General features: G+C 50.9%; 1 protein-coding gene across 2 annotated transcripts in view; it reads right to left on the bottom strand.

The window, feature by feature from the left end:
• Nucleotides 1-21,922, bottom strand: part of il11ra (interleukin 11 receptor subunit alpha) — a 76,285-nt gene extending 54,363 nt beyond the window's left edge. For both annotated transcript variants that reach the window (XM_064977220.1, XM_064977221.1), the window contains exons 1-5: nucleotides 21,747-21,922; nucleotides 12,522-12,588; nucleotides 5,742-5,911; nucleotides 5,467-5,581; nucleotides 5,199-5,365 (exon numbers count right to left, since the gene is read on the bottom strand). In XM_064977220.1, the coding sequence (XP_064833292.1) occupies nucleotides 5,199-5,365; nucleotides 5,467-5,581; nucleotides 5,742-5,911; nucleotides 12,522-12,588; nucleotides 21,747-21,846 (619 nt within the window). In that variant the 5' untranslated portion in view covers nucleotides 21,847-21,922. The remainder of the gene's footprint in view (nucleotides 1-5,198; nucleotides 5,366-5,466; nucleotides 5,582-5,741; nucleotides 5,912-12,521; nucleotides 12,589-21,746) is intronic.
• Nucleotides 21,923-22,517: the final 595 nt, after the last annotated feature.

The raw sequence follows: 22,517 nt of genomic DNA, 5'->3' as shown, positions 1-22,517 counted from the left end.
ACAAAGACAGGTACAGACAAGTAAAGAGATGGGTACAGACAGGTAAAGACAGGTACAGGTACAGACAAGTAAAGAGTACAGACAGGTAAAGACAGACAGGTAAAGACAGGTACAGACAGTAAAGAGATGGGGTACAGACAGGTACAGACAAGTAAAGAGATGGGTACAGACAGGTACAGACAGACAGGTACAGACAGGTAAAGACAGGTACATAGAGACAGGTACAGACAAGTAAAGAGATGGGTACAGACAGGTAAAGACAGACAGGTACAGACAAGTAAAGAGATGGGTACAGACAAGTAAAGAGATGGGTACAGACAGGTAAAGACAGGTACATAGAGACAGGTACAGACAAGTAAAGAGATGGGTAAAGACAGGTACAGACAGACAGGTACAGACAGGTAAAGACAGGTACATAGAGACAGGTACAGACAAGTAAAGAGATGGGTACAGACAGGTAAAGACAGGTACATAGAGACAGGTACAGACAAGTAAAGAGATGGGTAAAGACAGGTACAGACAGACAGGTACAGACAGGTAAAGACAGGTACATAGAGACAGGTACAGACAAGTAAAGAGATGGGTAAAGACAGGTACAGACAGACAGGTAAAGACAGGTACATAGAGACAGGTACAGACAAGTAAAGAGATGGGTACAGACAGGTAAAGACAGACAGGTACAGACAAGTAAAGAGATGGGTACAGACAGGTACAGGCAGACAGGGACAGACAGGTAAAGACAGGTACACAAAGACAGGTACAGACAAGTAAAGAGATGGGTACAGACAGGTACAGACAGACAGGTACAGACAGGTAAAGACAGGTACATAGAGACAGGTACAGACAAGTAAAGAGATACAGACAGGTACAGACAGACAGGTACAGACAGGTAAAACAGACAGACAGGTACAGACAAGTAAAGAGATGACAGGTACAGACAGGTAAAGACAGGTACACAAAGACAGGTACAGACAAGTAAAGAGATGGGTACAGACAGGTAAAGACAGGTACAGACAGTAAAGACAGGTACAGACAAGTAAAGAGATACAGACAGGTAAAGACAGGTACAGACAGGACAGGTAAAGAGATGGGTACAGACAGGTAAAGAGATGGGTACAGACAGGTAAAGACAGGTACACAAAGACAGGTACAGACAAGTAAAGAGATGGGTACAGACAGGTAAAGACAGGTACACAAAGACAGGTACAGACAAGTAAAGAGATGGGGACAGACAGGTAAAGAGATGGGTACAGACAGGTAAAGAGATGGGTACAGACAAGTAAAGAGATGGGGACAGACAGGTACAGACAGGTAAAGAGATGGTACAGACAGGTAAAGACAGGTACATAGAGACAGGTACAGACAAGTAAAGAGATGGGTACAGACAAGTAAAGAGATGGGTACAGACAAGGAAAGACAGACCAGTAAAGACAGACAGGTAAAGACAGACGGCAACAGAAGGGTAAAGACAAACATGTGCAAATAAGTTAAGACAGACGGGTACAGACAGACCAGTACAGACAGACAGGTACAGACAGACAGAGGTACAGACAGGTACAGACAGACCAGTACAGACAGAGAGGTACAGACAGAGAGGTACAGACAGAGAGAGAGGTACAGACAGGTACAGACAGACAGACATGCAAAGACAGACAGGGACAGACAGGTAAAGACAGACAGGGACAGACAGGTAAAGACAGACATGTAGACATACAAATACATACACACAGATAGGTACAGACAAGACAGGTAAAGTCAGACAGGTAAAGACAGGCAGGTACATACAGACATGTAAAGACAGACAGGTACATACAGACATTTAAAGACAGGCAGGTAGAGACAGGTACAGACAAGACAGGTACAGACAGACAGGTAAAGACAGACAGGTAAAGAAAAACAGGTAAAGACAGACAGGTACAGGCAAACAGGTAAAGACAGACAGGTAAAGAAAAACAGGTAAAGACAGACAGGTACAGGCAAACAGGCATTTAAAGACAGGCAGGTAGAGACAGGTACAGACACGACAGGTAAAGGCAGACAGGTAAAGACAGACATGTAAAGACAGACAGGTAAATACCGACATGTAAAGACAGACAGGTACAGACAGGTACAGACAAGACAGGTACAGACAGACAGGTAAAGACAGGCAGGTACAGACAGGTAAAGACAGACAGGTACTGACAGGTAAAGACAGACAGGTAAAGACAGGCAGGTACAGCCAGGTAAAGACAGGTACAGACAGACAGATACAGACAGGTACATACAGGTAAAGACAGGTACAGACAGACAAGTACAGACAGGTACAGACAGGTAAAGACAGGTACAGACAGACAGGTACAGACAGGCACAGGCAGATAGGTAAAGACAGAGGGGTACAGACAGGTACAGACAGACAGGTAGAGACGGGTAAAGACAGACAGGTACAGACAGGTAAAAACAGACAGGTACAGACAGACGGGTACTAACAGGTACATACAGACAGGCACAGACAGGTAAAGACAGACAGGTACGGACAGGTAAAGACAGGTACAGACAGGTACATACAGACAGGTACAGACAGGCACATACATGTAAAGACAGACATCTACAGACAGGTAAAGACAGACAGGTACTGACAGGTAAAGACAGACAGGTAAAGACAGACAGGTAAAGACAGGTACAGACAGGTACAGACAGACAGGTACAGACAGGCACAGGCAGACAGGTTAAGACAGAGGGGTACAGACAGACAGGTACAGACAGGTAAAAACAGACAGGTACAGACAGACAGGTACTAACAGGTACATACAGATAGGCACAGACAGGTAAAGACAGACAGGTACAGGCAGGTACAGACAGGTAAAGACAGGTACAGACAGACCGGTCCAGACAGGCACAGGCAGACAGGTAAAGACAGATGGGTACAGACAGGTACAGACAGGTAAAGACAGGTAAAGACAGATACAGACAGACAGGTACAGACAGGCACAGGTACAGACAGGTACAGACAGACAGACAGGTACAACAGGACAGGTACAGACAGGCACAGACAGGTAAAGACAGACAGGAACAGACAGGTAAAGACAGGTACAGACGGGTCCATACAGACAGGCACAGAGAGGTAAAGACAGACAGCTACAGACAGGTACAGACAGGCAGGTACAGAGAGGTAAAGACAGGTACATACAGACAGGTACAGACAGGCACAGACAGGTAAAGACAGACAGGTACAGACAGACAGGGAAAGACAGGTACATACAGGTAAAGACAGACAGGTACAGACAGGTAAAGACAGACAGGTACAGACAGGCAGGTACAGACAGGTACATACAGGTAAAGACAGACAGGTACAGACAGGCAGGTACAGACAGGTAAAGACAGACAGGTACAGACAGGTAAAGACAGGCAGGTACAGACAGGTACAGACAGGTACAGACAGCTAAAGACAGGCAGGTACAGACAGGTACAGACAGGCAGGTGCAGACAGGCACAGACAGGCACAGACAGGTAAAGACAGGTACAGACAGGCACAGACAGGTAAAGACAGACAGGTACAGACAGACAGGTACAGACAGACAGGGAAACACAGGCCGGTACAGACAGGTAAAGACAGACAGGTACAGACAGGTAAAGACAGACAGGTACAGACAGACAGGTACAGACAGGTACATACAGACAGGGAAACACAGGCCGGTACAGACAGGTAAAGACAGACAGGTACAGACAGGTAAAGACAGACAGGTACAGACAGACAGGTACAGACAGGTACATACAGACATGTACAGACAGGTAAAGACAGACAGGTACAGACAGACAGGTAGAGACGGGTAAAGACAGACAGGTACAGACAGGTAAAAACAGACAGGTACAGACAGATGGGTACTAACAGGTACATACAGACAGGCACAGACAGGTAAAGACAGACAGGTACAGACAGGTAAAGACAGGTACAGACAGGTACATACAGACAGGTACAGACAGGCACATACATGTAAAGACAGACATCTACAGACAGGTAAAGACAGACAGGTACTGACAGGTAAAGACAGACAGGTAAAGACAGACAGGTAAAGACAGGTACAGACAGACAGGTACAGACAGGCACAGGCAGACAGGTTAAGACAGAGGGGTACAGACAGACAGGTACAGACAGGTAAAAACAGACAGGTACAGACAGACAGGTACAGATAGGCACAGACAGGTAAAGACATACAGATAGGTACAGACAGACAGGTAAAGACAGACAGGTACAGACAGGTACAGACAGGTAAAGACAGGTAAAGACAGGTACAGACAGACAGGTACAGACAGGCACAGGCAGACAGGTACAGACAGACGGGTACTAACAGGTACATACAGACAGGCACAGACAGGTAAAGACAGACAGGAACAGACAGGTAAAGACAGGTACAGACGGGTCCATACAGACAGGCACAGAGAGGTAAAGACAGACAGCTACAGACAGGTACAGACAGGCAGGTACAGAGAGGTAAAGACAGGTACATACAGACAGGTACAGACAGACAGGTAAAGACAGACAGGTAAAGACAGACAGGAAAGACAGGACAGACAGGTACAGACAGGTAAAGACATACAGGTACAGACAGGACAGGTACAGACAGGTAAAGACAGGTAAAGACAGACAGGTACAGACAGGCAGGTACAGACAGGTAAAGACAGACAGGTACAGACAGGTAAAGACAGGCAGGTACAGACAGGTACAGACAGGTACAGACAGCTAAAGACAGGCAGGTACAGACAGGTACAGACAGGCAGGTGCAGACAGGTAAAGACAGGTACAGACAGGCACAGACAGGCACAGACAGGTAAAGACAGGTACAGACAGGCACAGACAGGTAAAGACAGACAGGTAAAGACAGACAGGTACAGACAGACAGACAGGGAAACACAGGCAGACGGTACAGACAGGTAAAGACAGACAGGTACAGACAGGTAAAGACAGACAGGTACAGACAGACAGGTACAGACAGGTACATACATACATGTACAGACAGGTAAAGACAGACAGGTACATACAGGTAAAGACAGACAGGTACAGACAGACAGGTACAGACAGGTACATACAGACAGGTACAGACAGGTAAAGACAGCCAGGTACATACAGACAGGTACAGACAGGCACAGACAGGTAAAGACAGACAGGTACCGACAGGCAGGTACAGACAGACAAACAGTGTCCAGATGAGGCAGTGACCTACAGAGCTCATGGAACTTGACCATCAGGATGGTGGTCTGTGACCCCAGAGGGTTGGTCTCTGTGATGTTGATGTTATGGTAGTGTTGCCACATGGTAGGGTCTGTGATGGTGCACTGCTTCTGGGGAGGGGACGACACCACACACATCCTCACCTGGCTCTTATTACCCCTGGGGGGGGGGAGAGAGGAGAGATTCTTCACTATCAACAACATGATATCTGTGTACCTACAGCACCATGATGGTAGGAGAGGAGAGGATGGGTGGCTCACCTGTAAGAGGTGTGGTACTGGGCAGGCAGGAGGGTCTTCACAGACTCCACCCATGAACACAATACCAGGCTGTGATTGGACACACGACAGGAAACATTGAGCAGCCCGGGGGGATCTGAGGAAGAAGAGAGATGATGATCACATGATCAACAACACAATATATACAAGCTTTACCTCAGTGTGTGAGGGACTGCAGCTCTCCCCAGGTATCCTTTCTAAGGAATGAGTAAGATTTAGGTCACAGACTCTATGAAGGGAGGAGAAGGGAGACTTACGCCCCAGCCTCAGTCTGGTTGTCCTGATGAGTCGTCCCCGGTCGTCATGGCAGCTGTAGTTTCCCTCGGCAGTGCGGTCAGCCTGCAGGAGGACCAGCTGACCATCTGATGTCACTCGGTGCTGCCATGGTAACATGGAACTCCTGTTCAGACGCCACTTCACTGATGTCCTGTGGAGACATTATGACGTCTGTGGACAATGTAGATGGATATGGCTTGTATTGAGGCCTAGCCCTGGTTCCCACCGATAGAGAGAGCCCTGGTTCCCACCGATAGAGAGAGCCCTGGTTCCCACCGACTTGGTTCCCACCGATAGAGAGACCTGGTTCCCACCGATAGAGAGAGCCCTGGTTCCCACCGATAGAGATAGACCTGGTTCCCACCGATAGAGATAGCCCTGGTTCCCACCGATAGAGATAGCCCTGGTTCCCACCGATAGAGATAGCCCTGGTTCCCACCGATAGAGAGAGCCCTGGTTCCCACCGATAGAGAGAGCCCTGGTTCCCACCGATAGAGATAGCCCTGGTTCCCACCGATAGAGATAGCCCTGGTTCCCACCGATAGAGATAGCCCTGGTTCCCACCGATAGAGATAGCCCTGGTTCCCACCGATAGAGAGAGCCCTGGTTCCCACCGATAGTTCCCAGAGAGCCCTGGTTCCCACCGATAGAGATAGCCCTGGTTCCCACCGATAGAGAGAGCCCTGGTTCCCACCGATAGAGATAGCCCTGGTTCCCACCGATAGAGATAGCCCTGGTTCCCACCGATAGAGAGAGCCCTGGTTCCCACCGATAGAGATAGCCCTGGTTCCCACCGATAGAGATAGCCCTGGTTCCCACCGAGCCCTGGTTCCCAGAGAGAGCCCTGGTTCCCACCGATCCAGAGAGAGCCCTGGTTCCCACCGATAGAGATAGCCCTGGTTCCCACCGATAGAGATAGCCCTGGTTCCCACCGATAGAGATAGCCCTGGTTCCCACCGATAGAGATAGCCCTGGTTACCACCGATAGAAATAGCCCTGGTTCCCACCGATAGAGATAGACCTGGTTCCCACCGATAGAGAGAGCCCTGGTTCCCACCGATAGAGATAGACCTGGTTCCCACCGATAGAGATAGCCCTGGTTCCCACCGATAGAGATAGCCCTGGTTCCCACCGATAGAGATAGCCCTGGTTCCCACCGATAGAGATAGACCTGGTTCCCACCGATAGAGATAGCCCTGGTTCCCACCGATAGAGATAGCCCTGGTTCCCACCGATAGAGATAGACCTGGTTCCCACCGATAGAGAGAGCCCTGGTTCCCACCGATAGAGAGAGCCCTGGTTCCCACCGATAGAGATAGACCTGGTTCCCACCGATAGAGATAGACCTGGTTTCAACAGACAGAGATAGCCCTGGTTCCCACTGATAGAGAGAGCCCTGGTTCCCATGGATAGAGATAGCCCTGGTTCCCATGGATAGAGATAGCCCTGGTTCCCACCGATAGAGAGAGCCCTGGTTCCCACGGATAGAGATAGCCCTGGTTCCCACCGATAGAGAGAGCCCTGGTTCCCATGGATAGAGATAGCCCTGGTTCCCACGGATAGAGATAGCCCTGGTTCCCACCGATAGAAAGAGCCCTGGTTCCCATGGATAGAGATAGCCCTGGTTCCCATGGATAGAGATAGCCCTGGTTCCCACCGATAGAGAGAGCCCTGGTTCCCATGGATAGCAATAGCCCTGGTTCCCATGGATAGAGAGAGCCCTGGTTCCCATGGATAGCCCTGGTTCCCATGGATAGAGATAGCCCTGGTTCCCACGGATAGAGATAGCCCTGGTTCCCACCGATAGAGAGAGCCCTGGTTCCCATGGATAGAGATAGCCCTGGTTCCCATGGATATAGATAGCCCTGGTTCCCATGGATAGAGATAGCCCTGGTTCCCACCGATAGAGAGAGCCCTGGTTCCCATGGATAGCAATAGCCCTGGTTCCCATGGATAGAGAGAGCCCTGGTTCCCATGGATAGAGAGAGCCCTGGTTCCCATGGATAGCCCTGGTTCCCATGGATAGAGAGAGCCCTGGTTCCCATGGATAGCAATAGCCCTGGTTCCCATGGATAGAGATAGCCCTGGTTCCCACCGATAGAGATAGCCCTGGTTCCCATAGATAGAGATAGCCCTGGTTCCCACCGATAGAGATAGCCCTGGTTCCCATGGATAGAGATAGCCCTGGTTCCCACCTATAGAGAGAGCCCTGGTTCCCACGGATAGAGATAGCCCTGGTTCCCACGGATAGAGATAGCCCTGGTTCCCACGGATAGCAATAGCCCTGGTTCCCACCGATAGAGATAGCCCTGGTTCCCATAGATAGAGATAGCCCTGGTTCCTACCGATAGAGGTAGACCTGGTTCCCACCGATAGAGATAGACCTGGTTCCCACCGATAGAGATAGCCCTGGTTCCCACCGATAGAGATAGCCCTGGTTCCCACCGATAGAGATAGACCTGGTTCCCACCGATAGAGATAGACCTGGTTCCCACCGATAGAGATAGACCTGGTTCCCACCGATAGAGATAGACCTGGTTCCCACCGATAGAGATAGACCTGGTTCCCACCGATAGAGATAGACCTGGTTCCCACCGATAGAGATAGACCTGGTTCCCACCGATAGAGATAGACCTGGTTCCCACCGATAGAGATAGACCTGGTTCGCACGGATAGAGATAGCCCTGGTTCCCATGGATAGAGATAGACCTGGTTCCCACCGATAGAGATAGACCTGGTTCCCACCGATAGAGATAGCCCTGGTTCCCATGGATAGAGATAGCCCTGGTTCCCACGGATAGAGATAGCCCTGGTTCCAACGGATAGAGATAGCCCTGGTTCCCACCGATAGAGATAGACCTGGTTCCCATGGATAGCCTCTGTGATGTTGGATGTTAAATCTGAAATCACTTGAACCTGGGATGTCCCTCCTACCATTTATAATTGGCTCTTCCAACTGTCCATCAACTCCTGGCTGAACTCTACACCACAGCCACTGACAAAGCACATGTCTGCAATCCTTACATCGTAGTGCAGCAGGAGAGAATGGTTTCATCACTATAGCACATGTCTGCAATCCTTACATCATAGTGCAGCAAGAGAGAATGGTTTCATCACTATAGCACATGTCTGCAATCCTTACATCATAGTGCAGCAAGAGAGAATGGTTTCATCACTATAGCACATGTCTGCAATCCTTACATCGTAGTGCAGCAAGAGAGAATGGTTTCATCACTATAGCACATGTCTGCAATCCTTACATCGTAGTGCAGCAAGAGAGAATGGTTTCATCACTATAGCACATGTCTGCTATCCTTACATCATAGTGCAGTAGGAGAGAATGGGTTCATCACTATAGCACATTCAGAGTTTGAAATTATAGCCATTTAACAAAAATCACTTTCTGTTTGTCATAGATGGACAAGATTAATATGTGATGAAAGGCAAGTTTCTAACGAGTTCAGGAAGTCAAGCTGGAAGTCACATGGGGCAGATGTGTTGATCAAGAGAACTTTAGAAAATATACACATTTACTCCAACACTAAACCCTCAATTATGTGTTTTACAGTAATAAGGAATGCGAAATCTTAGCGTTAGGGGTTTTATAATTTGAGTATACTATATTTAGAAAGTGTCTAAGTCATTTCAAGCCTTATTCATAGAGTTCATTTTTTTGTATCATATACTGCGTCCTCCCACCTCAGGAGGGACGACACCTCAGGAGGGACGACACCTCAGGAGGGACGACACCTCAGGAGGGATGACACCTCAGGAGGGACGACACCTCAGGAGGGACGACACCTCAGGAGGGACGACACCTCAGGAGGGACGACACCTCAGGAGGGACGACACCTCAGGAGGGATGACACCTCAGGAGGGACTACACCTCAGGAGGGACTACACCTCAGGAGGGATGACACCTCAGGAGGGACTACACCTCAGGAGGGACGACACCTCAGGAGGGACGACACAGGAGGGATGACACACCTCAGGAGGGACGACACCTCAGGAGGGACTACACCTCAGGAGGGACGACACCTCAGGAGGGGACACCTCAGGAGGGACTACAGGAGGGATGACACCTCAGGAGGGACGACACCTCAGGAGGGACTACACCTCAGGAGGGACGACACCTCAGGAGGGATGACACCTCAGGAGGGACTACACCTCAGGAGGGATGACACCTCAGGAGGGACGACACCTCAGGAGGGACTACACCTCAGGAGGGACTACACCTCAGGAGGGACTACACCTCAGGAGGGATGACACCTCAGGAGGGACGACACCTCAGGAGGGCCTACACCTCAGGAGGGACTACACCTCAGGAGGGATGACACCTCAGGAGGGACGACACCTCAGGAGGGACTACACCTCAGGAGGGACGACACCTCAGGAGGGATGACACCTCAGGAGGGATGACACCTCAGGAGGGACTACACCTCAGGAGGGATGACACCTCAGGAGGGACTACACCTCAGGAGAGATGACACCTCAGGAGGGATGACACCTCAGGAGGGATGACACCTCAGGAGGGACGACACCTCAGGAGGGACGACACCTCAGGAGGGACGACACCTCAGGAGGGACGACACCTCAGGAGGGACGACACCTCAGGAGGGACTACAGGAGGGATGACACCTCAGGAGGGACGACACCTCAGGAGGGATGACACCTCAGGAGGGACTACAGGAGGGCCTACACCTCAGGAGGGACGACACCTCAGGAGGGACTACAGGAGGGATGACACCTCAGGAGGGACGACACCTCAGGAGGGATGACACCTCAGGAGCGACGACACCTCAGGAGGGACGACACCTCAGGAGGGACGACACCTCAGGAGGGACGACACCTCAGGAGGGACGACACCTCAGGAGGGACTACACCTCAGGAGGGATGACACCTCAGGAGGGACGACACCTCAGGAGGGACGACACCTCAGGAGGGACTACAGGAGGGATGACACCTCAGGAGGGACTACACCTCAGGAGGGACGACACCTCAGGAGGGACGACACCTCAGGAGGGATGACACCTCAGGAGGGACGACACCTCAGGAGGGACTACACCTCAGGAGGGATGACACCTCAGGAGGGACGACACCTCAGGAGGGCCTACACCTCAGGAGGGACTACACCTCAGGAGGGATGACACCTCAGGAGGGACGACACCTCAGGAGGGACGACACCTCAGGAGGGACGACACCTCAGGAGGGACGACACCTCAGGAGGGACTACTGGAGGGATGACACCTCAGGAGGGACGACACCTCAGGAGGGACTACACCTCAGGAGGGACTACACCTCAGGAGGGACGACACCTCAGGAGGGACGACACCTCAGGAGGGATGACACCTCAGGAGGGACTACACCTCAGGAGGGACTACACCTCAGGAGGGATGACACCTCAGGAGGGACTACACCTCAGGAGGGATGACACCTCAGGAGGGACGACACCTCAGGAGGGACTACACCTCAGGAGAGATGACACCTCAGGAGGGATGACACCTCAGGAGGGACGACACCTCAGGAGGGATGACACCTCAGGAGGGATGACACCTCAGGAGGGACTACACCTCAGGAGGGACGACACCTCAGGAGGGACTACACCTCAGGAGGGACTACACCTCAGGAGGGACTCAAATGATCCTAGACCCCCCCCCCCCATCCCCAGAGCGTGACCTCCAGGAGAAAGGACAATATGACCCCCCAGAGATAGTTATGCACAGGGAACAAACCCATCCTAGACCCCCTCCCATCCCCAGAGCCTGTCATATTGGAACATACCTGTCCAGACCCCCCCCCCATCCCCAGAGCGTGACCTCCAGGAGAAAGGACAATATGACCCCCCAGAGATAGTTATGCACAGGGAACAAACCCATCCTAGACCCCCTCCCATCCCCAGAGCCTGTCATATTGGAACATACCTGTCCAGACCCCCCCCCCATCCCCAGAGCCTGTCATATTGGAACATACCTGTCCAGACCCCCCCCATCCCCAGAGCCTGTCACAGTGGAACATACCTGTCCAGACCCCCCCCCATCCCCAGAGCCTGTCACAGTGAAACATACCTGTCCAGACCCCCCCCCCCCATCCCCAGAGCCTGTCACAGTGGAACATACCTGTCCAGACCCCCCCCCATCCCCAGAGCCTGTCATATTGGAACATACCTGTCCAGACCCCCCCCATCCCCAGAGCCTGTCATAGTGGAACATACCTGTCCAGACCCCCCATCCCCAGAGCCTGTCATAGTGGAACATACCTGTCCAGACCCCCCCCCATCCCCAGAGCCTGTCACAGTGGAACATACCTGTCCAGACCCCCCCATCCCCAGAGCCTGTCACAGTGGAACATACCTGTCCAGACCCAGAGCCTGTCATAGTGGAACCCCCCCATCCCCAGAGCCTGTCACAGTGGAACATACCTGTCCAGACCCCCCATCCCCAGAGCCTGTCACAGTGGAACATACCTGTCCAGACCCCCCATCCCCAGAGCCTGTCACAGTGGAACATACCTGTCCAGACCCCCCCCCCCCCCCCCATCCCCAGAGCCTGTCATATTGGAACATACCTGTCCAGACCCCCCCCCCCATCCCCAGAGCCTGTCACAGTGGAACATACCTGTCCAGACCCCCCCCATCCCCAGAGCCTGTCACAGTGGAACATACCTGTCCAGACCCCCCCCCATCCCCAGAGCCTGTCACAGTGGAACATACCTGTCCAGACCCCCCCCCCCCCATCCCCAGAGCCTGTCACAGTGGAACATACCTGTCTAGTGCAGCTCCACACACCAGGGTGACGTTGGACCCCAGCCTCCCATACTGAACATCTGAAACTAGACGTTAGAGCTGTTATTAGATCTCTGTGTCTAAACAGTTCTACAATCATTAGTCTTGTACACATTGAGAGCCAACAGTCCTCAGCATTGTATATCTCTATGACCTAAAGTGGGTCATCTCCACACACAGCTTTGTGTTGTGTCTGCTGTTACATAGCAGCCGTATATAAACACATACAGCCCCCCCATAAGTCTTCGGCACAGTCAGGATTTGTAAACTACTGTTGCAGCCGTATAGGTGCCTTCAGGCAGTATTCATTCTGTTGTGTTTCAGCCTGGATTCAAAATGCATTACATCCTTATTGTTTCTCACCCAGCTATACTCAGTACCCCATAATGACAAAGTGAAAACATGTTTTCAGAAATGTTTGCAAATGTATTTAAAATTAAATACTTAAATATCTCATTTACATAAGAATTCACACCCGTAAGTCAATATATTTTAGAATCACATTTGGCAGCAATTACAGCTGTGAGTCTTTCTGGGTAAGTCGCTAAGAGCTTTTTACATCTGGATTGCACAATATTTACACATTATTCTTATTAAAATGATTCAAGCTCTGTCAAGTTGGTTGTACCATTGCTAGAGAAACATTTTCAAATCTTACCATAGATTCTGAAACTGATTTAAGTCAAAACTGTAACTAGGCCACACTGGAAAATTCAATGTTGTTTTGGTAAGCATCTCCAGTGTATATTTGGTTATTGTCCTGCTGAAAGGTGAATTTGTCTCCAAGTATCTGTTGGAAAGCAGACTGAACCAGGTTTTCCTGGAGGATTTTGCCAGTGCTTGAACATGAATACGTGTTTGTTGTGTTGGATTTGCCCCAAACAGAACACTTTGTATTCAGGACATAAAGGTTCATTAGCAGTTTTACTTTAGTGCCTTCTTTCAAACAGGAGGGATGTTTTGGATACTTTTTGTCCTGTACAGGCATCCTTATTTTTACTCTGTCATTTAGGTTTTGTATTGTGGAATAACTCAAATGTTGTTGATCCATCCTCAGTAGTCTCTTATCACAGCCATTAAACTCTGTAACTGTTTTAAAGTCACCATTGACCTCATGGTGAAATCCCTGAGTGGTTTCCTTCCTACTGAGTAGTGACTGGGTGTATTGATACAGAGTTTAATGGCTGTGATAAGTGTACCTGTTTTAAAGTATCATTCCTACTGAGTAGTGACTGGGTGTATTGACACACTTCCTCATGCTAAAAGGGATGAAACCAGTTGAACTCTGAATGGTTGATTTGGGCCCTAAATAGGGACTGGTGAGTTTGGGGTAGCCGGCTAGTAACAGTCTCTAAGGTGCAGGGTAGAGTACCGGGTGGTAGCCAGTAGTAACAGTCTCTAAGGTGCAGGGTAGAGTATCAGGGGGTAGCCAGTAGTAACAGTCTCTAAGGTGCAGGGTAGAGTACCGGATGGTGGCCAGTAGTAACAGTCTCTAAGGTGCAGGGTAGAGTACCGGGTGGTAGCGGTAGTAACAGTCTCTAAGGTGCAGGGTAGAGTACCGGGTGGTAGCCGGTAGTAACAGTCTCTAAGGTGCAGGGTAGAGTACCGGGTGGTAGTCAGTAGTAACAGTCTCTAAGGTGCAGGGTAGAGTACCAGGTGGTAGCCGGTAGTAACAGTCTCTAAGGTGCAGGGTAGAGTACCAGGTGGTAGCCGGTAGTAACAGTCTCTAAGGTGCAGGGTAGAGTACCGGGTGGTAGCCGGTAGTAACAGTCTCTAAGGTGCAGGGTAGAGTACCGGGTGGTAGCCAGTAGTAACAGTCTCTAAGGTGCAGGGTAGAGTACCAGGTGGTAGCCGGTAGTAACAGTCTCTAAGGTGCAGGGTAGAGTACCAGGTGGTAGCCGGTAGTAACAGTCTCTAAGGTGCAGGGTAGAGTACCAGGTGGTAGCCAGTAGTAACAGTCTCTAAGGTGCAGGGTAGAGTACCATGCAGTAGCCAGTAGTAACAGTCTCTAAGGTGCAGGGTAGAGTACCAGGTGGTAGCCTGTAGTAACAGTCTCTAAGGTGCAGGGTAGAGTACCATGCAGTAGCCGGTAGTAACAGTCTCTAAGGTGCAGGGTAGAGTATCAGGTGGTAGCCAGTAGTAACAGTCTCTAAGGTGCAGGGTAGAGTATCAGGGGTTAGCCAGTAGTAACAGTCTCTAAGGTGCAGGGTAGAGTACCATGGTGGTAGCCGGTAGTAACAGTCTCTAAGGTGCAGGGTAGAGTACCGGGTGGTAGTCAGTAGTAACAGTCTCTAAGGTGCAGGGTAGAGTACCGGGTGGTAGCCGGTAGTAACAGTCTCTAAGGTGCAGGGTAGAGTACCGGGTGGTAGCCAGTAGTAACAGTCTCTAAGGTGCAGGGTAGAGTACCATGCAGTAGCCAGTAGTAACAGTCTCTAAGGTGCAGGGCAGAGTACCATGCAGTAGCCAGTAGTAACAGTCTCTAAGGTGCAGGGTAGAGTACCAGGTGGTAGCCGGTAGTAACAGTCTCTAAGGTACAGGGTAGAGTACCATGCAGTAGCCAGTAGTAACAGTCTCTAAGGTGCAGGGCAGAGTACCATGCAGTAGCCAGTAGTAACAGTCTCTAAGGTGCAGGGTAGAGTACCAGGTGGTAGCCGGTAGTAACAGTCTCTAAGGTGCAGGGTAGAGTACCATGCAGTAGCCGGTAGTAACAGTCTCTAAGGTGCAGGGTAGAGTATCAGGTGGTAGCCAGTAGTAACAGTCTCTAAGCTGCAGGGTAGAGTACCATGCAGTAGCCAGTAGTAACAGTCTCTAAGGTGCAGGGTAGAGTATCAGGTGGTAGCCAGTAGTAACAGTCTCTAAGGTGCAGGGTAGAGTACCATGCAGTAGCCAGAAGTAACAGTCTCTAAGGTGCAGGGTAGAGTACCATGCAGTAGCCAGTAGTAACAGTCTCTAAGGTGCAGGGTAGAGTACCATGCAGTAGCCGGTAGTAACAGTCTCTAAGGTGCAGGGTAGAGTACCATGCAGTAGCCAGTAGTAACAGTCTCTAAGGTGCAGGGTAGAGTACCGGGTGGTAGCTGGGTAGTAACAGTCTCTAAGGTGCAGGGTAGAGTACCAGGTGGTAGCTGGTAGTAACAGTCTCTAAGGTGCAGGGTAGAGTACCAGGTGGTAGCCGGTAGTAACAGTCTCTAAGGTGCAGGGTAGAGTACCGGGTGGTAGCCGGTAGTAACAGTCTCTAAGGTGCAGGGTAGAGTACCGGGTGGTAGCCAGTAGTAACAGTCTCTAAGGTGCAGGGTAGAGTACCGGGTGGTAGCCAGTAGTAACAGTCTCTAAGGTGCAGGGTAGAGTACCGGGTGGTAGCCTGTGTGGCTCAGTCGGTAGAGCATGGCGCTTGCAACGCCAAGCGTCGTGGGTTCGATTCCCACTGGGGCCACCCATATGTAAAAGTAGTGGCCGACTTGTAAGTCGCTTTGGACAAAAGCGTCTGCTAAATGGGATATATTATATTATTATTATTATTAGCCAGTAGTAACAGTCTCTAAGGTGCAGGGTAGAGCACCGGGTGGTAGCCAGTAGTAACAGTCTCTAAGCTGCAGGGTAGAGTATCGGGGGGTAGCCAGTAGTAACAGTCTCTAAGGTGCAGGGTAGAGTACCGGGTGGTAGCCGGTAGTAACAGTCTCTAAGGTGCAGGGTAGAGTACCGGGTGGTAGCCAGAAGTAACAGTCTCTAAGGTGCAGGGTAGAGTACCGGGTGGTAGCCAATAGTAACAGTCTCTAAGGTGCAGGGTAGAGTACCGGGTGGTAGCCAGTAGTAACAGTCTCTAAGATGCAGGGTAGAGTACCGGTTGGTAGCCAGTAGTAACAGTCTCTAAGGTGCAGGGTAGAGTACCATGCAGTAGCCGGTAGTAACAGTCTCTAAGGTGCAGGGTAGAGTACCATGCAGTAGCCAGTAGTAACAGTCTCTAAGGTGCAGGGCAGAGTACCATGCAGTAGCCAGTAGTAACAGTCTCTAAGGTGCAGGGTAGAGTATCAGGGGTTAGCCAGTAGTAACAGTCTCTAAGGTGCAGGGTAGAGTACCATGCAGTAGCCGGTAGTAACAGTCTCTAAGGTGCAGGGTAGAGTACCGGGTGGTAGTCAGTAGTAACAGTCTCTAAGGTGCAGGGTAGAGTACCGGGTGGTAGCCGGTAGTAACAGTCTCTAAGGTGCAGGGTAGAGTACCGGGTGGTAGCCAGAAGTAACAGTCTCTAAGGTGCAGGGTAGAGTACCGGGTGGTAGCCAATAGTAACAGTCTCTAAGGTGCAGGGTAGAGTACCGGGTGGTAGCCAGTAGTAACAGTCTCTAAGATGCAGGGTAGAGTACGGTTGGTAGCCAGTAGTAACAGTCTCTAAGGTGCAGGGTAGAGTACCATGCAGTAGCCGGTAGTAACAGTCTCTAAGGTGCAGGGTAGAGTACCATGCAGTAGCCAGTAGTAACAGTCTCTAAGGTGCAGGGCAGAGTACCATGCAGTAGCCGGTATTAACAGTCTCTAAGGTGCAGGGTAGAGTATCAGGGGTTAGCCAGTAGTAACAGTCTCTAAGGTGCAGGGTAGAGTACCATGCAGTAGCCGGTAGTAACAGTCTCTAAGGTGCAGGGTAGAGTACCGGGTGGTAGTCAGTAGTAACAGTCTCTAAGGTGCAGGGTAGAGTACCGGGTGGTAGCCGGTAGTAACAGTCTCTAAGGTGCAGGGTAGAGTACCGGGTGGTAGCCAGTAGTAACAGTCTCTAAGGTGCAGGGTAGAGTATCAGGGGGTAGCCAGTAGTAACAGTCTCTAAGGTGCAGGGTAGAGCACCATGCAGTAGCCAGTAGTAACAGTCTCTAAGGTGCAGGGCAGAGTACCATGCAGTAGCCAGTAGTAACAGTCTCTAAGGTGCAGGGTAGAGTACCAGGTGGTAGCCGGTAGTAACAGTCTCTAAGATGCAGGGCAGAGTACCATGCAGTAGCCGGTATTAACAGTCTCTAAGGTGCAGGGTAGAGTATCAGGTGGTAGCCAGTAGTAACAGTCTCTAAGCTGCAGGGTAGAGTACCATGCAGTAGCCAGTAGTAACAGTCTCTAAGGTGCAGGGTAGAGTATCAGGTGGTAGCCAGTAGTAACAGTCTCTAAGGTGCAGGGTAGAGTACCATGCAGTAGCCAGAAGTAACAGTCTCTAAGGTGCAGGGTAGAGTACCATGCAGTAGCCAGTAGTAACAGTCTCTAAGGTGCAGGGTAGAGTACCATGCAGTAGCCGGTAGTAACAGTCTCTAAGGTGCAGGGTAGAGTACCATGCAGTAGCCAGTTGTAACAGTCTCTAAGGTGCAGGGTAGAGTACCAGGTGGTAGCCGGTAGTAACACTCTCTAAGGTGCAGGGTAGAGTACCGGGTGGTATATATATATATATCCCATTTAGCAGACGCTTTTGTCCAAAGCGACTTACAAGTCGGCTGGGGCCACTACTTTTACATATGGGTGGCCCTACCGGGAATCGAACCCACGACGCTTGGCGTTGCAAGCGCCATGCTCTACCGACTGAGCCACACAGGACCGGGTGGTAGCCGGTAGTAACAGTCTCTAAGGTGCAGGGTAGAGTACCGGGTGGTAACCAGTAGTAACAGTCTCTAAGGTGCAGGGTAGAGTACCGGGTGGTAGCCAGTAGTAACAGTCTCTAAGATGCAGGGTAGAGTACCGGGTGGTAGCCAGTAGTAACAGTCTCTAAGGTGCAGGGAAGAGTACCGGGTGGTAGCCAGTAGTAACAGTCTCTAAGGTGCAGGGTAGAGTACCGGGTGGTAGCCAGTAGTAACAGTCTCTAAGGTGCAGGGTAGAGTACCGGGTGGTAGCCAGTAGTAACAGTCTCTAAGGTGCAGGGTAGAGTACCGGGTGGTAGCCAGTAGTAACAGTCTCTAAGATGCAGGGTAGAGTACCGGGTGGTAGCCAGTAGTAACAGTCTCTAAGCTGCAGGGTAGAGTATCGGGGGGTAGACAGTAGTAACAGTCTCTAAGGTGCAGGGTAGAGTACCATGCAGTAGCCGGTAGTAACAGTCTCTAAGGTGCAGGGTAGAGTACCATGCAGTAACCAGTAGTAACAGTTTCTAAGGTGCAGGGTAGAGTACCATGCAGTAGCCAGTAGTAACAGTCTCTAAGGTGCAGGGCAGAGTACCATGCAGTAGCCAGTAGTAACAGTCTCTAAGGTGCAGGGTAGAGTACCAGGTGGTAGCCAGTAGTAACAGTCTCTAAGGTGCAGGGTAGAGTACTGGGTGGTAGCCAGTAGTAACAGTCTCTAAGGTGCAGGGTAGAGTACCAGGTGGTAGCCGGTAGTAACAGTCTCTAAGGTGCAGGGTAGAGTACCATGCAGCAGCCAGTAGTAACAGTCTCTAAGGTGCAGGGCAGAGTACCATGCAGTAGCCAGTAGTAACAGTCTCTAAGGTGCAGGGTAGAGTATCAGGGGTTAGCCAGTAGTAACAGTCTCTAAGGTGCAGGGTAGAGTACCATGCAGTAGCCGGTAGTAACAGTCTCTAAGGTGCAGGGTAGAGTACCGGGTGGTAGTCAGTAGTAACAGTCTCTAAGGTGCAGGGTAGAGTACCGGGTGGTAGCCGGAAGTAACAGTCTCTAAGGTGCAGGGTAGAGTACCGGGTGGTAGCCAGTAGTAACAGTCTCTAAGGTGCAGGGTAGAGTATCAGGGGGTAGCCAGTAGTAACAGTCTCTAAGGTGCAGGGTAGAGTACCATGCAGTAGCCAGTAGTAACAGTCTCTAAGGTGCAGGGTAGAGGACCAGGTGGTAGCCGGTAGTAACAGTCTCTAAGGTGCAGGGTAGAGTACCATGCAGTAGCCGGTAGTAACAGTCTCTAAGGTGCAGGGTAGAGTATCAGGTGGTAGCCAGTAGTAACAGTCTCTAAGCTGCAGGGTAGAGTACCATGCAGTAGCCAGTAGTAACAGTCTCTAAGGTGCAGGGTAGAGTATCAGGTGGTAGCCAGTAGTAACAGTCTCTAAGGTGCAGGGTAGAGTACCATGCAGTAGCCAGAAGTAACAGTCTCTAAGGTGCAGGGTAGAGTACCATGCAGTAGCCAGTAGTAACAGTCTCTAAGGTGCAGGGTAGAGTACCATCATAGCCGGTAGTAACAGTCTCTAAGGTGCAGGGTAGAGGTACCATGCAGTAGCCAGTTGTAACAGTCTCTAAGGTGCAAGGTAGAGTACCGGGTGGTAGCTGGGTAGTAACAGTCTCTAAGGTGCAGGGTAGAGTACCAGGTGGTAGCTGGTAGTAACAGTCTCTAAGGTGCAGGGTAGAGTACCAGGTGGTAGCCGGTAGTAACAGTATCTAAGGTGCAGGGTAGAGTACCGGGTGGTAGCCGGTAGTAACAGTCTCTAAGGTGCAGGGTAGAGTACCGGGTGGTAGCCAGTAGTAATAGTCTCTAAGGTGCAGGGTAGAGTACCGGGTGGTAGCCAGTAGTAACAGTCTCTAAGATGCAGGGTAGAGTACCGGGTGGTAGCCAGTAGTAACAGTCTCTAAGGTGCAGGGTAGAGTAGGTGGTAGCCAGTAGTAACAGTTTCTAAGGTGCAGGGAGATCCGGGTGGTAGCCAGTAGTAACAGTCTCTAAGGTGCAGGGTAGAGTACCGGGTGGTAGCCAGTAGTAACAGTCTCTAAGGTGCAGGGTAGAGTACCGGGTGGTAGCCAGTAGTAACAGTCTCTAAGATGCAGAGTAGAGTACCGGGTGGTAGCCAGTAGTAACAGTCTCTAAGGTGCAGGGTAGAGTACCGGGTGGTAGCCAGTAGTAACAGTCTCTAAGCTGCAGGGTAGAGTATCGGGGGGTAGCCAGTAGTAACAGTCTCTAAGGTGCAGGGTAGAGTACCATGCAGTAGCCGGTAGTAACAGTCTCTAAGGTGCAGGGTAGAGTATCAGGTGGTAGCCAGTAGTAACAGTCTCTAAGGTGCTGGGTAGAGTACCATGCAGTAGCCAGAAGTAACAGTCTCTAAGGTGCAGGGTAGAGTACCATGCAGTAGCCAGTAGTAACAGTCTCTAAGGTGCAGGGTAGAGTACCATGCAGTAGCCGGTAGTAACAGTCTCTAAGGTGCAGGGTAGAGTACCATGCAGTAGCCAGTAGTAACAGTCTCTAAGGTGCAGGGTAGAGTACCGGGTGGTAGCCAGTAGTAACAGTCTCTAAGGTGTAGGGTAGAGTACCAGGTGGTAGCCGGTAGTAACAGTCTCTAAGGTGCAGGGTAGAGTACCGGGTGGTAGCCAGTAGTAACAGTCTCTAAGGTGCAGGGTAGAGTACCGGGTGGTAGCCAGTAGTAACAGTCTCTAAGGTGCAGGGTAGAGTACCGGGTGGGAGCCAGTAGTAACAGTTTCTAAGGTGCAGGGTAGAGTACCATGCAGTAGCCGTTAGTAACAGTCTCTAAGGTGCAGGGTAGAGTACCAGGTGGTAGCCGGTAGTAACAGTCTCTAAGGTGCAGGGTAGAGTACCGGGTGGTAGCCAGTAGTAACAGTCTCTAAGGTGCAGGGTAGAGTACCAGGTGGTAGCCGGTAGTAACAGTCTCTAAGGTGCAGGGTAGAGTACCAGGTGGTAGCCAGTAGTAACAGTCTCTAAGGTGCAGGGTAGAGTACCGGGTGGTAGCCAGTAGTAACAGTCTCTAAGGTGCAGGGTAGAGTACCATGCAGTAGCCGTTAGTAACAGTCTCTAAGGTGCAGGGTAGAGTACCAGGTGGTAGCCGGTAGTAACAGTCTCTAAGGTGCAGGGTAGAGTATCGGGTGGTAGCCAGTAGTAACAGTCTCTAAGGTGCAGGGTAGAGTACCAGGTGGTAGCCGGTAGTAACAGTCTCTAAGGTGCAGGGTAGAGTACCATGCAGTAGCCAGTAGTAACAGTCTCTAAGGTGCAGGGTAGAGTACCATGCAGTAGCCGTTAGTAACAGTCTCTAAGGTGCAGGGTAGAGTACCAGGTGGTAGCCGGTAGTAACAGTCTTTAAGGTGCAGGGTAGAGTACCAGGTGGTAGCCAGTAGTAACAGTCTCTAAGGTGCAGGGTAGAGTACCTGGTGGTAGCCGGTAGTAACAGTCTCTAAGATGCAGGGTAGAGTATCGGGGGGTAGCCGGTAGTAACAGGGACTACAGCTCTGTTACACAGTATGGCTGATTTAGGGATGAGTCTGTCTTTACATTATTGGTCCATATCTTACAGGGGAGCTGTAAGGGTTAGGTTAGTGTCTCTTACCTTCATTGGTCCATATCTCTGACTGGGTGTTGACGGAGGATAGTGCGAGGAGGTGGCCAATGACTAGCAGACCACTGGGACATGACACAAGACAGGTCATCTGGAGAAAGAGAGTGAGAGTTAAGGGGTGAGGACATCATCGTACAGCAGACAACACTGGGTCAGGGGTCAGGACATCATCGTACAGCAGACAACACCGGGTCAGGGGTGAGGACATCATCGTACAGCAGACAACACCGGTCAGGGGTCAGGACATCATCGTACAGCAGACAACACTGGGTCAGGGGTCAGGACATCATCATACAGCAGACAACACTGGGTCAGGGGTCAGGACATCATCGTACACCAGACAACATCGGGTCAGGGGTCAGGACATCATCGTACAGCAGACAACACTGGGTCAGGGGTCAGGACATCATCATACAGCAGACAACACCGGGTCAGGGGTGAGGACATCATCGTACAGCAGACAACACTGGGTCAGGGGTCAGGACATCATCATACAGCAGACAACACCGGGTCAGGGGTGAGGACATCATCGTACAGCAGACAACACTGGGTCAGGGGTCAGGACATCATCATACAGCAGACAACACCGGGTCAGGGGTGAGGACATCACCGCCCACGTGTTCTCGCATACCCCGAGAGCTTCTGGTCAGCGGGGTGGTGGCACCGGGATCCTCATCTCTCCCAAGTGGTCATTCTCTCTCTCTCCCCTTACCCATCTGTCTATCGCCTCCTTTGAATTCCATGCTGTCACAGTTACCAGCC

Source organism: Oncorhynchus masou, chromosome 11 (genome assembly GCF_036934945.1).
Source record: "Oncorhynchus masou masou isolate Uvic2021 chromosome 11, UVic_Omas_1.1, whole genome shotgun sequence".
NCBI classification, from domain to species: Eukaryota; Metazoa; Chordata; class Actinopteri; order Salmoniformes; family Salmonidae; genus Oncorhynchus; species Oncorhynchus masou.
Note: the sequence above shows the minus strand (reverse complement) of the source record. Positions and strands in the feature narration are given on the sequence as shown.